The sequence below is a fragment of the Genypterus blacodes genome, unplaced genomic scaffold (genome assembly GCF_046128005.1).
Source record: "Genypterus blacodes isolate CSIRO-AG114 ecotype Tasmania unplaced genomic scaffold, CSIRO-AGI_Gbla_v1 ptg000178l_1, whole genome shotgun sequence".
Taxonomy (NCBI): Eukaryota; Metazoa; Chordata; class Actinopteri; order Ophidiiformes; family Ophidiidae; genus Genypterus; species Genypterus blacodes.
Genome location: NW_027466979.1, coordinates 1 through 15,000, shown reverse-complemented (window position 1 = coordinate 15,000; position 15,000 = coordinate 1). Strand labels below are relative to the sequence as shown.

Sequence of the window (15,000 nt, the reverse complement as noted above, 5' to 3'; positions counted from 1 at the left end):
TATGACAACTACGCTGATCTGCGTCATGACGAGAGGAGGGCAGGAAAGAAGCTTCCGGTTCAGCGTTTGGATTTCAGAGTAAAGACGTTTACAGTAAAACGTCTGGAAACACGATCGTTGAACACCGGAAGTAAAACGGTCAATTCACGTGAAATTTTAAAATCTAAATAATTATAATAGCTAAATGATCACAGAGAAAACAAGAACTGACCGCTGCTCTGTTCACCTGAACAACTATGACCCTTCATTAATCTGACTATAACATGGACTGTTGGTGTTTTACGTGTGTTTTGTGTATTTGTGTGTGTTGTGGATTTGTTTTTAAACCGTTTTGGTTTCTGACTCAAATGTAAAATTACTTTAAGCACTTTAAACTGTATTGACAATAAAAGTTGCTAATCGAAAGATGTTTTGCTCTTTGTTACATATTTCAGAGGAAATGTGGAGTATTTAATTTCAGACTTGTGTCATTTTAAACGTGTGAAACGAAAAGTATGCTACAATTAAAACACCAAACCCTTAACGGCAACATTTATTTTGAAAGTCACCGAGCGGAAGTTTTTGGCGCCTCGTTTTCCACGTTGTGCAGCTGTTTGTGTTTTACTGGCCAACAGAAGGAATCAAGCTGAGACACACACACACACACACACGGGCCGAGAGACAGACAGACAGACAGGCAGAGAGACAGACAGCCTGCTGACGGTAAACAAACATCTTATTTACTCATAAACATCAAATGTAAACGCTGTTAAGTTTCCTCCGCGCAGCCTGAGGTCACTTTGATCCGGATCAGACTGAAAATGTCGCTTTGCCTTTATGTTTATGTTTGGATCAATAAAATCACAAACAGCGACTTTGAAATGTCCAGAATGATTATCGAAGCTTTGTGTTTCCGGGGCTTTTCCGGGTTGCTTTCATTCTGCGGTTGAATAGTTTCTGAGACATTCCTCACCTTATTCCTCTGGTTGTTCCGGGACTTGTGACTTTTTTCTGTTCTTCCCGTTTCCCCCAAATCTTCTGGTTTATTCCTGAATTCTCTCACTTCCTGCTGACTTTCGTGTCCCCGGGCGCCTTCTTAGTCTCATTTAGTGTCTCTGTCCCCTAAATGAGACATCGGAGACTCCCTCACTGTGTTTCTTTACTCTCATGACTTTGTGACACATTTATAAAGGCTGTTTGTGATAAAGCGGCACAGCGTTTGAGTCAAAATTCATAACTTCTCCATTAATGATGACAATAAGAAACTCAAAGCCTTTGTTGCCGTTAAAGCGGCAGCAGGAGGAGGAATTCCCCCTCTGCCTGCTGACAGTAAGTGAGAGAAGAGAGTCACACTGAGTGAACACACACACACATCACACATCACACACACGCACACACATCCTGAAGGTGTTCACAGCTTCAGGACCAATCTGAACATGACTGAGCAGAGACACATTTATGCAACAATCAGAACTTCTGCTTCCATCCGTTTTTCTGTTTTTGTGCGTTTTGCATGGTTGTTCAATCTAATCTGACATGGAGCTGAAACATCACAACATGAAGGCTCCACACGCTTCTCAGGTCACCATCTAACCCCGCCCACTCATGATGTCATCATTGTGTCCTCCTCAGGTCTCACTGGGTTCTGGTTCTTGACAGGTTTGATGGAAATGCTCAGAATGGTTCAGAATGAGGTTTGAGAACCTGAACAGAACCGGTTCATTGATGGAGACCAGGCCTGATGCATATGCAGCTTGACCCCCTGACCCTCACTGACCCCCCTGACCTCCCCACCCTCACTGACCCCCTGACCCTCACTGACCCCCCTGACCACATGCATGTTTGGTTCTCAGTCTGAAGGACCTGCAGCTCTCTGACCTGCTGATCAGCTGATCAGGGTCGTATGTTGTTGTTGTTGTTGTTGTTGCATTTGTCTGAGACGTCACTCTGGCAGGCTGGATGACAGAGTTGTTGTTGTTGTTGTGTTAGATCTTTCTGTCCCTTTGGTGTGGAGCAGAGTGAGAGTTCATGGACAGGGGCTCAACCCCAGCAGGCTCATGGAGGCCTCGTGGAGGAAGTTCTCCATGCCGTGGAAGACACACACACACACACACACACACACACATAGGATTAACTCTTGGTTGGTGTTTGCAGGAGAAGCTCTGTTGTAGAGGAAGACGAGAACATCTTCCTCCTCCTGCTGCATGGAGCTGCTGACCCTGTAGCCTTCATCGTCACCATCATCATCATCATCACTGTGCTGCATCATGGCTGGAGCTTTGAGGTACTGTCAAGCTTGGTTTGAAAGTGTGTCTGTGTGCGTGTGTGTGTGTGTGTGCGTGTGTGTGTGTGTGTGTGTGTGTCTGTGTGCATGCGTGTGTCTGTGTCTGTGTGTGTCTGTGTGTGTGTGTGTTACACAGTGGTGGATCCTCTTCATCTGGTGCAGCTTGGTGCTTAGGGAGCGTGGAGAAAGTGAGGTGTGTGTTGTCGTCATGGTTACTCAGGTCATTGGTTGAAGACGAGACAGAAGAAGAAAGATGAGATGAGGATAAATAAAGATACATAAAGACGCTGATCTGCTGACGGCTCCACAGGTCAAAGGTCAGCATCAGAAACACCCGGCGGTGTCTCTGAGTCACAGGAAGTGAGCTTACCTGCTTTCATCAGCAGGAAAGCTGACAAATATAAAAGATTTGTTCTTAAGAGAAAGAAGCAAATAAATATCAAAGACTTCAAAAAGCTCATATTACATTTATTTACATTAAGTTTTGAATAATAATTTTCGCTTATTTATTTCAATTAATTTACCATTTTTAATTCTGTTTTTTTTTTTTTATCAATATTTAATGTATTTATTTTATTCTTTATCATATTTATCATCTTTTCATTCAGGGTTTCTCCAGGATTCTCCACACTTTGAGTGATAAATAGATAGGGACCTGTGTTAAAGGGTTAAAGTGTTAAAGGGTTAAAGTGTTAAAGTGTAAATCCTTGTAAAGCTCTCAAACCTGAGACCTGCAAACTAAAAACTCTATCTGCCTTTTATTGTAAAAAAGCGTTTCCTGTTTCCTCTGCAGATTTGCAGTTTTGCGGCAAGAAGTCAAAAATATGAAAGTATTCAGTCAGTTTACTGCTTAGATTCAAATGTAAAACAAAGTCACAATAGGCAGAGTGAAGAAGGAACTGGAGGGGGAGGGCAGAGTGACATCAGCAGCACAAGCCCCGCCCACTCTGAGCTGGAATTCTGGGGGTTTTCCTCCAATAGTTCACTTCCTGGAAATGACTGTAGAGAGAGAGAGAGAGAGAGAGAGAGAGAGGGGGGGAAACAGAGAGAGAGAGAGAGAGAGAGAGAGAGTTTTGTTTTTCAGCTTTACTGGTTTTGCAGCTCAGTTATATGAAAGTGAAACTGTAGCACCGTGTGTGTGTGTGTGTGTGTGTGTGTGTGTGTGTTGACGTTTGTCGTCCGTGTTTGTTTGGGGACTTTTCAGATTTCCGTGTTGGGAATGTTCATGCAGATGTAGAGCAGAGGGGGCGTTCAAGTGACTCAGACACTGGGATCTTTACTGCACACACACTTCCTGTCTGTGTGTGTGTCACAGCAGTCTGACTGAGTGTGTGTGTGTGTGTGTGTGTGTGTGTGTGTGTGTGTGCCTCTCCTGCAGGATGAATGAGCCTCAGTACATCAACATGTACGACAGCGAGGTGAGTTCAACTTCAGCTTCTTCTGCTGTAAATCTCAGTTCTTTCTGTGTTGTTAGTAAACATGAGCTTTATTGTGAAAGAACGTATTGCGCTTAAAGGTGGTTTGACTGACAGACGTGAGGAGCTTTCACTGACAGAACTGAGCAGAGTGTTTAGCTGCAGGGTTTCCATAGTGATGAAAACAGGTTTAAAGCAGTTGAAGGACTTTTATCGTGAAAGGTTTTCTCTGCAGTTTTCAGTACAGGAGGATAGAAAGACTTCTGTTTGTTGCACTGAAGGGAAAGTAGCTTGATGTCTCTGCTAATAATGCTAAGTGATTTTCTTCTATGGAACTAAGCTGTGCCTTCTTCTTCTTCTTCTTCTGCAGCTCATGACGTACGACTACATTCCTCCAGTGGACATAAAGCCTGAACCATACATACCTGAGACAGGTACGGGGCCACGCTTAGCACTTAGCACCTAGCACTTAGCACCTAGCACCTAGCACCTAGCACCTAGCACCTAGCACCTAGCACCTAGCACCTAGCACTTAGCACTTAGCACCTAGCACTTAGCACCTAGCACCTAGCACTTAAACAGAACCTGCTGGTGAACCAATACTGGACCTTTGTGGAGGTTGTGATTGATTCTGTAATCATCGACTTCCTGTCCATGTTGGTGTAACTATGGAGACCATCTGGAGGCGGACCTGAGAACATGTGGACTGCTCTTCTGCAGGCCTCTTAGCTTCAGGCAGAGGTGTCAGAGGAACATCATCACCAGAACCAGAAGAACCTTCCTGGTCCAGAGTAGCACCTGACAGCTTTGGTTCTGTAAATGAACTGCTTGAGCTTCTAGAGGTCACAAAGACCTGGAGCAGAGGAAGAGGAAGAGGAAAAGGAAGCCTGAGAGCGACTGAACATTTCAGCTCTGTTGTCTCAATGATTCTTCATGTTTTGTTTGTATTTTGTGGTTGATGGATCAAACCAATCACTGGAGTGATGAAAGTCTGAGCAGATCAATAACAGCAGCCACGTCTCACCTTCTGTTTCAGCTCATGGTCCCTACATCCAGATCATCGAGGAACCCAAACAGGTACAGCTCCTCAGCTGTGTGTGTGTGTGTGTGTGTGTGTGTGTGTGTGTGTGTGTGTGTGTGTGTGTGTGTGTGTGTGTGTGTGTGTGTGTGTGTGTGTGTGTGTGTGTGTGTGTGTGTGTGTGTGTGTGTGTGTGTGTCTGTGTGTGTGTGTGTGTGTGTAGGAACCAAACCTTTGTCCTCAGTGTGAGTGAGGAAGAGTAACTGAAGTGCCGTTTGTTTCAGCGGGGGTTTCGTTTCCGTTATGAGTGTGAGGGTCCGTCCCATGGTGGGCTCCCAGGGGCCTCCAGTGAGAAGAACAGGAGGACCTACCCCACTGTGAAGGTGAGTCACTGTGAAGAGCACACAGGAGAACATAGAGGAGAGAAGACCAGGCACTGTAACAATGTCTCTCTCTCTCTCTCTCTCTCTCCCCCTCTCTCTCTCTCCCTCTCCCCCCCCCCCCCCCCCCCCCCTCAGATTAATAACTACGTGGGTCACGCCCGTGTGGAGGTCCAGCTGGTGACGCACTCTGACCCCCCTCGTGTCCACGCCCACAGCCTGGTTGGGCGTCACTGCACAGAGAACGGCACCTGCACTCTGGACGTCGGGCCCAACGACCTCACAGCCTCGTCAGTATCAAACTGTCTGCACACATCAATCCCGATCATATAGAATGATGTCATCAATAAGTAAAGACAGGAAATGTCCTGCAGGTTCAGTAACCTGGGAATCCTCCATGTGACCAAGAAGGGCGTGCTGGAGGTTCTGACCAAGAGGCTGAGAGACGAGCGGAGACGACAGAAAGGAGCGCACTGCCACTTCACAGGTACAGACCGAGACCTGAACCTGAACCTCTGACCTCTGACCTCTGACCTCTAACCCTAACTGAACGTGAGGCCAAACCCTGACAGGAAGCTTCATCCTCTCTTTGCTGCTTTGTCAGAGTCTGAGGAGAACTCCATCCTGAAGGAGGCCAAGGAGCTGGGAAAGGTGATGGACCTGAACATCGTGAGGTTAAAGTTCACCGTGTTCCTGCAGGACAGCAACGGAGGATTTACCAGAGCTCTGAAGTCGGTGGTGTCCAACCCCATCTACGACAGCAGTGAGTCCAGCAGAGCCTCTCTGTGGGACCTGAGGGCCCAGGGAACATGTAAGAGGGTTCTGGTTCTGGTGCTGATGTTTGGCTTCTTCTTTCACCAACAGAGTCGCCCAACGCCTCAAACCTGAAGATCTCCAGGATGGACAAGACGTGCGGCTCTGTGCTGGGAGGAGACGAGATCTTCCTGCTGTGCGACAAAGTCCAGAAAGGTAAACAACTCCTGATCCCCACTGACCAATCACATCCTCCTCAGAATAACATGGAAGCTTCCATTTCCCATCATGCCTTTCTGCTGCTCCTCCCAGATGACATAGAGATCCGATTTTATGAGGAAGATGAGGACGGTGGCTGGGAGGCGTTTGGAGACTTTTCACCCACAGATGTTCATAAACAGGTACGTGTGTGTGTGTGTGTGTGTGTGTGTGTGTGTGTGTGTGTGTGTGTGTGTGTGTGTGTGTGTGTGTGTGTGTGTGTGTGTGTGTGTGTGTGTGTGTGTGTGTGTGTGTGTGTGTGTGTGTGTGTGATGTGAAGTTGGTATTTCCAGTTGCGCCTGAAGGCAGCATGAGGATGCAGAGAGAGAGAGACGAAGGAGCGGACGGACTGACGGACGCTCAGAGGGGTTGTTAGTGGGCGCCGTGTGTCAGACTGCTGATTGTTTGTCTCCGTGTCTTGGCGGTCGTCTCCCCTCAGTACGCCATCGTGTTTAAGACGCCGGCGTACCACAGCACGGAGATCGAGCGGCCCGTCACCGTCTTCCTGCAGCTGAAGAGGAAGAAGGCCGGAGACAGCAGCGACCCCAAGCAGTTCACCTACGTGCCACAGGTCCAAGGTCAGTCAAGGTCACGGACGCATGGTGTGAATCTGCTGCAGTGCTGTGTGCGGGGTCAAAGGTCAAAGGTCATCTCGTGTTCTTCATGTACGCACACAGAGCAACACAGGAAACACTGAGTAAGGAAGAGTCATGATGGACGTGTGTCTCTTTCAGACAAAGAAGAGGTGCTGAGGAAGAAACAGAAGCCCCTGCCTCATTATGAAGCATGGAGAGGGGGAGGAGGAGGAGGAGGAGGAAGAGGGGGAGGAGCCAGTGGGTTTGGAGGAGGAGGAGGAGGAGGAGGAGGTGAGCATCACACTTGAAGGTCCCTCATGCTGCCACTGGATCGACACTGTGGACCATCAGCTTCACAGGAAGTTGACCTTATATTGGGTGTCACCATAGCAACTGTTCACACATCTGTTTGCTTCTGCAGGATTCCAGTTCAACCAGCAGATGAACGGAGGAGGAGGAGGAGGAGGAGGAGGAGGAGGAGGCTACTACACAGGAGGCTTCACAGGCTACGGAGGAGGGGGAGGAGCCCAGATGTCGGGCTCCGCCCCCCACACAGGAGCCACACAGCAGCAGCCAGGAGGACAGACGGGAGGACAGACGGGAGGACAGACGGGCTCACAGCTCAAACAGCAGCTGTTTCAGATCGGTAACATCTGCAGGGGAATGAAGCTTTCAGACAGGAAGCTGGTAACTTTGCTCTGACTGACTGAACTCTTCCTCCAGCTGCCGTCCTCCACAGCAGAGCGTCCCAGAGCGCCCGGCACACGGCCGACGCTCTGCTGCAGTACTGCAGCAGCGGAGACGCCCGGGTCCTCCTGGCCATCCAGAGACACCTGTGTGGGGTCCAGGACCAGAACGGAGACACGTGAGTGACAGGGCCTCTCTTTGTGTGGGAGGAGTCACAGCTGGACTCACACACTCAAGCTTCATGTTGCCTTCCCACAGTCCTCTGCACCTGTCAATCATCCACCAGCAGACTGCAGTGATCCAACAGCTGATCCACACACTGCTGAGCAGCCAGCAGGAGCATGTGATCAACACAGGGAACCAGCTCAGACAGGTCACACACACACACACACACACACACACACACACACACACACACACACACACACAGGGAACCAGCTCAGACAGGTCACACACACACACACACACACACAGACACACACACACACACACACACACAGGGAACCAGCTCAGACAGGTCACACACACACACACACACACACACACACACACACACACACACACACAGGGAACCAGCTCAGACAGGTCACACACACACACACACACACACACACACACACACACCCAGGGAACCAGCTCAGACAGGTCACACACACACACACACACACACACACACACACACACACACACACACACACACACACACACACACACACACACACACACACACACACACAACACACACAGGGAACCAGCTCAGACAGGCCACACACACACACACACACACACACACACACACACACACACACACACACACACACACACACACACACAGGGAACCAGCTCAGACAGGTCACACACACACACACACACACACACACACACACACACACACAGGGAACCAGCTCAGACAGGCCACACACACACACACACACACACACACACACACACACACACACACAGGGAACCAGCTCAGACAGGTCACACACACACACACAGACACACACACATGCACACACACACACACAGGGAACCAGCTCAGACAGGTCACACACACACACACAGACACACACACACACACACACACACAGGGAACCAGCTCAGACAGGTCACACACACACACACACACACACACACACACACACACACACACACACACACACACACAGGGAACCAGCTCAGACAGGTCACTCACACACACACACACACACACACACACACACACACACACACAGGGAACCAGCTCAGACAGGTCACACACACACACACACACAGGGAACCAGCTCAGACAGGTCACACACACACACACACACACACACACACACACACACACACAGGATAATGGTTGAGTCACGATCAGTTGTTGTCTCATTTATTGATTTATTGATTGAACACTTTTACAAATCTTTACACGGAGCTCAAAGAGTCAAACACACACAGATCTAGACACACACAGCTCACGTGACGTCTGACCTCTGACCTCTGACCTCTGCCCTCTGCAGACGCCGCTGCATCTGGCCGTCATCACTCGGCAGGTGAAGGTGGTGGAGGCGTTGCTGCGTGCGGGGGCGGACCCCAGCCTGCTGGACCAGGACGGTCGCAGCCCCCTTCACCTGGCGGCTCTGGCCGGAGACGACGCTACGCTCCGCCCACTGCTGGCTCACCTGGGAGAAGGCCACGCCCACCTGGTCAACAGGGCAGATTATCACGGTGAGAGAACGCAGAGCTGCTGCTTCATCATCATCATCATCATCATCATCATCATCGTCACGTTTACACACAAAGAGTCTGAACTCAGAGCCCCCCCCCCCCCCAGGTCTCCACCCACTGCACCTGGCTGTGAGGAGGGGCGGGGAGCGCTGCCTCCGCCTGCTGGTGGAGGGCGGAGCCAAAATCAACGCACCTGAGCTGAAGAGTGGAAGCTCCGCCCTCCACCTGGCTGTGAGGGAAAACCTGTTCAGGGTGGCCTGCTTCCTCATCACTGAGGTAAGAGAGGGGGAGGGGAGAGAGAGGGGGGGAGGAGAGAGAGAGAGGGGGGGAGGAGAGGGAGAGGGGGAGAGAGAGAGAGGGGGGAGGAGAGATAGAGAGAGGGAGGGAGAGAGAGAGAGGGGGGGAGGAGAGAGGGAGGGAGAGAGAGGGGGGAGAGAGAGAGGGGGGGGAGGAGAGAGAGGGGGGGGGAGAGAGAGGGAGGGAGAGAGAGGGGGGGAGAGAGAGGGGGAGAGAGAGAGGGGGGGAGGAGAGAGAGAGGGGGGAGAGAGAGAGAGAGAGGGGGGAAGAGAGAGGGAGGGAGAGAGAGAGAGGGAGAGAGGGGGGGGAGGAGAGAGAGAGGGGGGAGAGAGAGGGAGGGAGAGAGAGGGGGGAGGAGAGAGAGAGGGGGAGAGAGAGAGGGGGGGGAGGAGAGAGAGAGGGGGGGAGAGAGAGAGAGAGAGGGGGGGAGAGAGAGGGAGGGAGAGAGAGGGGGGAGAGAGAGAGGGGGGGGAGGAGAGAGAGAGGGGGGGGAGAGAGAGGGAGGGAGAGAGAGGGGGGGAGAGAGAGGGGGAGAGAGAGAGGGGGGGAGGAGAGAGAGAGGGGGGAGAGAGAGAGAGAGAGGGGGGGAGAGAGAGGGAGGGAGAGAGAGAGAGGGAGAGAGGGGGGGGGAGGGAGAGAGAGAGAGGGGGGAGGAGAGAGAGAGAGAGAGAGAGAGATTGAACGTGTGTGTGTGTGTTTTGAAGTTGAAGGCAGATGTGAACATGGTGACCTTTGGAGGAAACACTCCTCTCCACCTGGCTGCTGGTCTTGGATCACCGACCCTCTGCTCCATGCTCATCGCTGCAGGTACACACACACCCACACACACACACACACACACACACACACACACACACACACACACACACACACACACACACACACACACACACACACACTGTGACCTGTGATGGATCTTTTGTCCTCCAGGCGCAGATAAGAATGTGGAAAACGACGAGCCGCTCTCCTTTAGCTCCGCCTCCTCAGACGAAGACCAGGAACAAGACAAGCCGACCCGAGAAGGAGACGGCGGCGTGCAGCCGGCCAACCCTCGTAAGAGACCGGCAGCTGGACACACCCCCCTGGACCTGGCTCAGTGCCAAAAGGTACCACGCTAACACAGCAGGGTCTGAACCTGAACCTGAACCTGAGCCTGAACCTGAGCCTGAACCTGAGCCTGAACCTGAACCTGAACCTGAACCTGAACCTGAACCTGGACCTGGACCCCCCTAGATAGCTTTGTTTGGGTTTACCTGAACACCTCAGTCTCACTCTAGTCCAGAACAAATCAATCAGACCCGGTCCCACCTGGACCAGGTCTGGCCCCGCCTCCAACCGCTCCAAAGCAGCAGACTCAATAAACCACAGGACTCGCTGCAAAGCATGATGGGAAACCTTTGCTCTGCACAGGCGGCAGCCTGCTCTGGTTCCTCTGTGCAGTCAGGATGAGCTGTGATGATAAAGTGTTCATGTGTGTACTTCATCCTGTCACACTCTAATTCTGTTTCCTGTTTCCTCTTCCTCTCTCCTCCTCGTCTCCTCAGGTAAGGAACCTTCTGGATTCCTCCCAGAGTCCAAAGTCGAGTCCTCACAACAGGAAGAAGCTGAAACCCAGCAGGAGTGAAGGTCAGTGAGCCTGACACTAGGGGGCGGTGTTTCTGTAGCTGCCAAACAGGAAGTAGTCAGGAGAAGTCCCTCATGTCTCCCTGACCCCTGACCCCCTGGAGGCCCTGAGCAGCGGTCAGGGCTCTGCTCCTCCTGCTTGTCCTCCTGCTTGTCTCGTGTCTAAACGTGTCTCTGACGGCGTGCAGGCGCAGACGGCTCCGGTCTGGACGAGGACACTCTGTCCCGGCTGGTGGACGTCCTGAGCGTGGGCGACGTTCCCTGGAGGAAGCTGGCAGAGAAGCTGGGCATGATGACGCTGACCCACCTGTACCAGGACAGTCCAACACCCTGCCAGAACCTGCTGCAGCACTACCAGGTACCCCTGAGGCCTGGGGAGGGGGGGGGGAGAGGGGGAGAGGGGGAGAGGGGGAGGGGGGGGAGAGAGGGAGAGGGGGGGGAGAGAGGGAGAGGGGGGGAGAGAGGGAGGGAGAGGGGGAGAGAGGGAGAGGGGGAGAGGGAGGGAGGGAGGGAGAGAGGGAGAGAGGGAGGGAGAGGGGGAGAGAGGGAGAGGGGGAGAGGGAGGGAGGGAGAGAGAGGGAGGGAGGGAGGGGGGGAGAGAGGGAGGGAGAGGGGGAGAGAGGGAGAGGGGGAGAGGGGGAGGGAGGGAGGGAGAGGGAGAGGGAGGGAGAGGGGGAGGGAGAGAGAGGGAGGGAGGGAGAGGGGGAGAGGGAGGGAGGGAGGGAGGGAGAGAGGGAGAGGGAGGGAGGGAGAGGGGGACAGGGAGGGAGGGAGAGGGGGAGAGAGGGAGGGAGGGAGAGAGGGAGAGAGGAGCAGCAGAGGCATTCAGCATGAGAACATTTCATGAGATTAATACAACTACTGATGAATACTTCCTCTGTCCGTGTGTGTGTGTGTGTGTGTGTGTGTGTGTGTGTGTGTCTGTGCCTGCCTGTGTGTGTGTGTCTGTGTCTGTGTCTGTGCCTGCCTGTGTGTGTGTGTGTGTGTCTGTGTGTGTGTGTGTGTGTGTGTGTGTGTGTCTGTGTCTGTGCCTGCCTGTGTGTGTGTGTAGCTGGGTGGGGGTCCAGTTGAAGGTCTTGTCGATGCTCTTCAGTTTCTCGGTCTGACAGAAGGAGTTCGACTGCTGAGACACAACGAGCTGCAAGAGAACAAACACAGCACAGGTAACACACACACACACACACACACACACACACACACACACACACAGGTCCTAAACTCAATGTCCTCACACTAAAGCTCTGAACTTCCATTCCGGTTGGGGTTCGGTTGACGTTGTTCTGTTTGTCCAATCAGAGGTCACCGTTGACAGTGGATTTGGCAGCCAACCAATGGAGGAGGAGGAGGAGGAGGAGGTGCCAGCATTGGCCAATCAGTGACCACCAGGAAGAGGCAGTGACATCACCTTCAGGGTCCTGGTCCGGTCCGGACTCTGGTCCGCTCAGACTGTTTTCACTCAGACTGCAGCTGCGTCACAGATGAAGCTTCACATCAATCAAACTTTGGGTTTGATTAGAAATAAAACGAAGCCTTAGAAAAATGAAGTTGATGAAACTTTGTTTTGATTTGAAACATTAGATTTTGTTTCCTTTACATTTTTCTTTTGTGTTCATTTGTTTTATTTTGTAATTTTATTTTTTTTTAGCTTTGTTTCAATTTATTTAAATGTTTGTATTTGGTGTCTTATTGCTAAATGAGTATTTGGAGCTCTGACCTTTGACCTTGCAGCTCAGTTTGTCACCTTCAGTTCACAGAGAATCTCCTGAACACAGATTTGATTTTGAACCAAGTTTTCAGTTTGGATGGATTCTGCTTCTGTCTGAATCTGAACCTGTTTGTTTACCTGATTGATCCTCTGAGGTAAGGAAGGAAGCTGACTGAGTCTCTCCTGGTCGATCTGAAGCTGACTGAGTCTCTCCAGGTCGATCTGAAGCTGACTGAGTCTCTCCAGGTGGATCTGAAGCTGACTGAGTCTCTCCTGGTCGATCTGAAGCTGACTGAGTCTCTCCAGGTCGATCTGAAGCTGACTGAGTCTCTCCAGGTGGATCTGAAGCTGACTGAGTCTCTCCTGGTTGATCTGAAGCTGACTGAGTCCCTCCAGGTGGATCTGAAGCTGACTGAGTCTCTCCTGGTGGATCTGAAGCTGACTGAGTCTCTCCTGGTGGATCTGGAGCGCAGCACTAATGCTCCGGCTGGTTTTACAGTTTTAGCAGTTAGACGACAGTAAATGTAACATTTAGTGTTGTTGTTGTTCTGCAGTCTTACTCGTCTGAACTTCATCTCTCCTGGAAACCCAAACTGTGGTAAACACTCAGGCGGCGCTCAGCCTGGCCTGTCTCCGTTACATTCATGTGCTGTCACTCATTAAAGCTGATGGAAGTGAACTCACGGCTGAGTGTGTTTTTGTTCATGCGTCTGTTTGTTGGTTTCTTCTTCTTTCAGAGGAAAACTTTAGGCTCACAGACTGAAACTGGCTGAGCTGAAACCTGGAGCTCATTAGAGGAAAAGATTTCTTGATTTCTTGCAGATTTATTCTTCAAACACTTCAACTTTGTTAGCTTAAATGTGATTGTAGCGTTGAACACAAAGTGAACGCTGCTCCGTTTCCTCCTGATCTTTATTTAGATAAACGATGTGATGGAGCATCGAGCTGAGCGGAGACTCACTCTGACGTCACGCCTCAGCAATATGGACAAGATTTTGTTGGAGGACCGAGCAGAGAGTCCTCCAGCGTGTTGGTTGGATTGGTGAGTTGAATGAGGAAAAGACGGACTGAAACTTTCAGAGAGTTTTATTGTGATAACCCGGAAGCATCGCTGGTCGTCTCTCAGCACGCGATGAAGAAAGGCCACGAATTATCACCGGACATTTGCCTAAATGCTGTGAACTCGGGGCGTTCCCAAGCTCAAGATGACGCTGCGGTCAGAAAGCTGCGGATTGGTGGGCCGGTGGTTGCCATAGCGACGTTACTACAACCCCTAGTTGTATGAGCTATTTGCTGGCGGGGGGCACAGGCATGTCATGTCCTGACTGTTTGTAGATGGTCATCCTCTGGTCATCCTCTGGTCATCCTCTGGTCATCCTCTGGTCATCTTCAGGTCATCCTCTGGTCATCCTCTGGTCATCCTCTGGTCATCTTCAGGTTATCCTCTGGTCATCCTCTGGTCATCTTCAGGTTATCCTCTGGTCATCCTCTGGTCATCTTCAGGTCATCTTCAGGTTATCTTCAGGTTATCTTCAGGTTATCTACAGCTGCAGAACCTCCTGGACTTTTATTGCACATCTGTGTAATCACAAAATCTTAGCCCTCTAGCTTTTAGAATACATAAGTTTAGTGCAGGTAACATAGTTTTACTTCTGGGAGAGTCTGTCTGTTGTCTGTCTTATCTCCAGACTTGTCGGGGCCAGCACTCTGGTCACTGTGAACTTTGTTCACCCCAGCTTCTTCATTTCATACTATTTTTAATTTTCAACAGTTGTTCTATATCAACACTTTCATACCAGATATGAACTTTATCTCCAATTAACAGACATTTCTGGAGCCTTTTTAGATTGTGTTGTATTTCCCTCCACTTTTGTAGTGAGATGTATTTACAGTGATGTCACCTTTGACCCTGGCTGGAGGCTTCGCTCAGAGGACCTTCATCCCGTACGCTCAGACCTTCAGACAGCGCTTCGTTCACAGAGAGACAGACGGTGGTCCTGGAGGACAGGACGGTGAAGACGGACACACACACACACACACACACACACACACACACACACACACACACACACACACACACACACACAGCTTCACTGGCCTGTGTTTATTGTTTGTTCCATCAGAATTTCATTTCCTGCGGTCAGTCGCTGGACTCGTTCTCTCTCACACTGCCATGCACACTGAGTGACACCAGGACGTGTTCTCTCTTTAAAGCCATCCACTGGATGTTTGAAGAGCTTGACTGATCTTTGTGTAGCTGTCTGGCTCAGTGTGTACACACACAGTACACACACACGTTCCAAAGTAACATTTGAT

General features: G+C 50.9%; 1 protein-coding gene across 1 annotated transcript; it reads left to right on the top strand.

The window, feature by feature from the left end:
- The first annotated feature begins 561 nt into the window (after positions 1-561).
- On the top strand, positions 562-13,363 carry nfkb2 (nuclear factor of kappa light polypeptide gene enhancer in B-cells 2 (p49/p100)). The gene is made up of 24 exons (XM_076167837.1): positions 562-702; positions 2,134-2,263; positions 3,642-3,681; positions 4,049-4,112; positions 4,715-4,755; positions 4,981-5,079; positions 5,215-5,366; positions 5,451-5,563; positions 5,681-5,839; positions 5,941-6,045; positions 6,142-6,230; positions 6,527-6,665; positions 6,822-6,953; positions 7,084-7,308; positions 7,386-7,527; positions 7,608-7,722; positions 8,852-9,059; positions 9,166-9,335; positions 10,061-10,163; positions 10,287-10,462; positions 10,901-10,982; positions 11,168-11,337; positions 12,031-12,142; positions 12,276-13,363. The coding sequence occupies exons 2-24, from the start codon at positions 2,247-2,249 to the stop codon at positions 12,356-12,358; spliced, it is 2,736 nt and encodes a 911-aa protein (XP_076023952.1). The 5' UTR covers positions 562-702; positions 2,134-2,246; the 3' UTR covers positions 12,359-13,363.
- The last annotated feature ends 1,637 nt before the right edge of the window (positions 13,364-15,000 follow it).

What these genes read in the sequence shown, in the direction of transcription:
- nfkb2 (XM_076167837.1), top strand. An exon ending in ACCATACATACCTGAGACAG is followed by an intron (nt 4,113 to 4,714) that starts GTACGGGGCCAC and finishes CTTCTGTTTCAG; the next exon opens with CTCATGGTCCCTACATCCAG. An exon ending in GAAACCCAGCAGGAGTGAAG is followed by an intron (nt 10,983 to 11,167) that starts GTCAGTGAGCCT and finishes GACGGCGTGCAG; the next exon opens with GCGCAGACGGCTCCGGTCTG.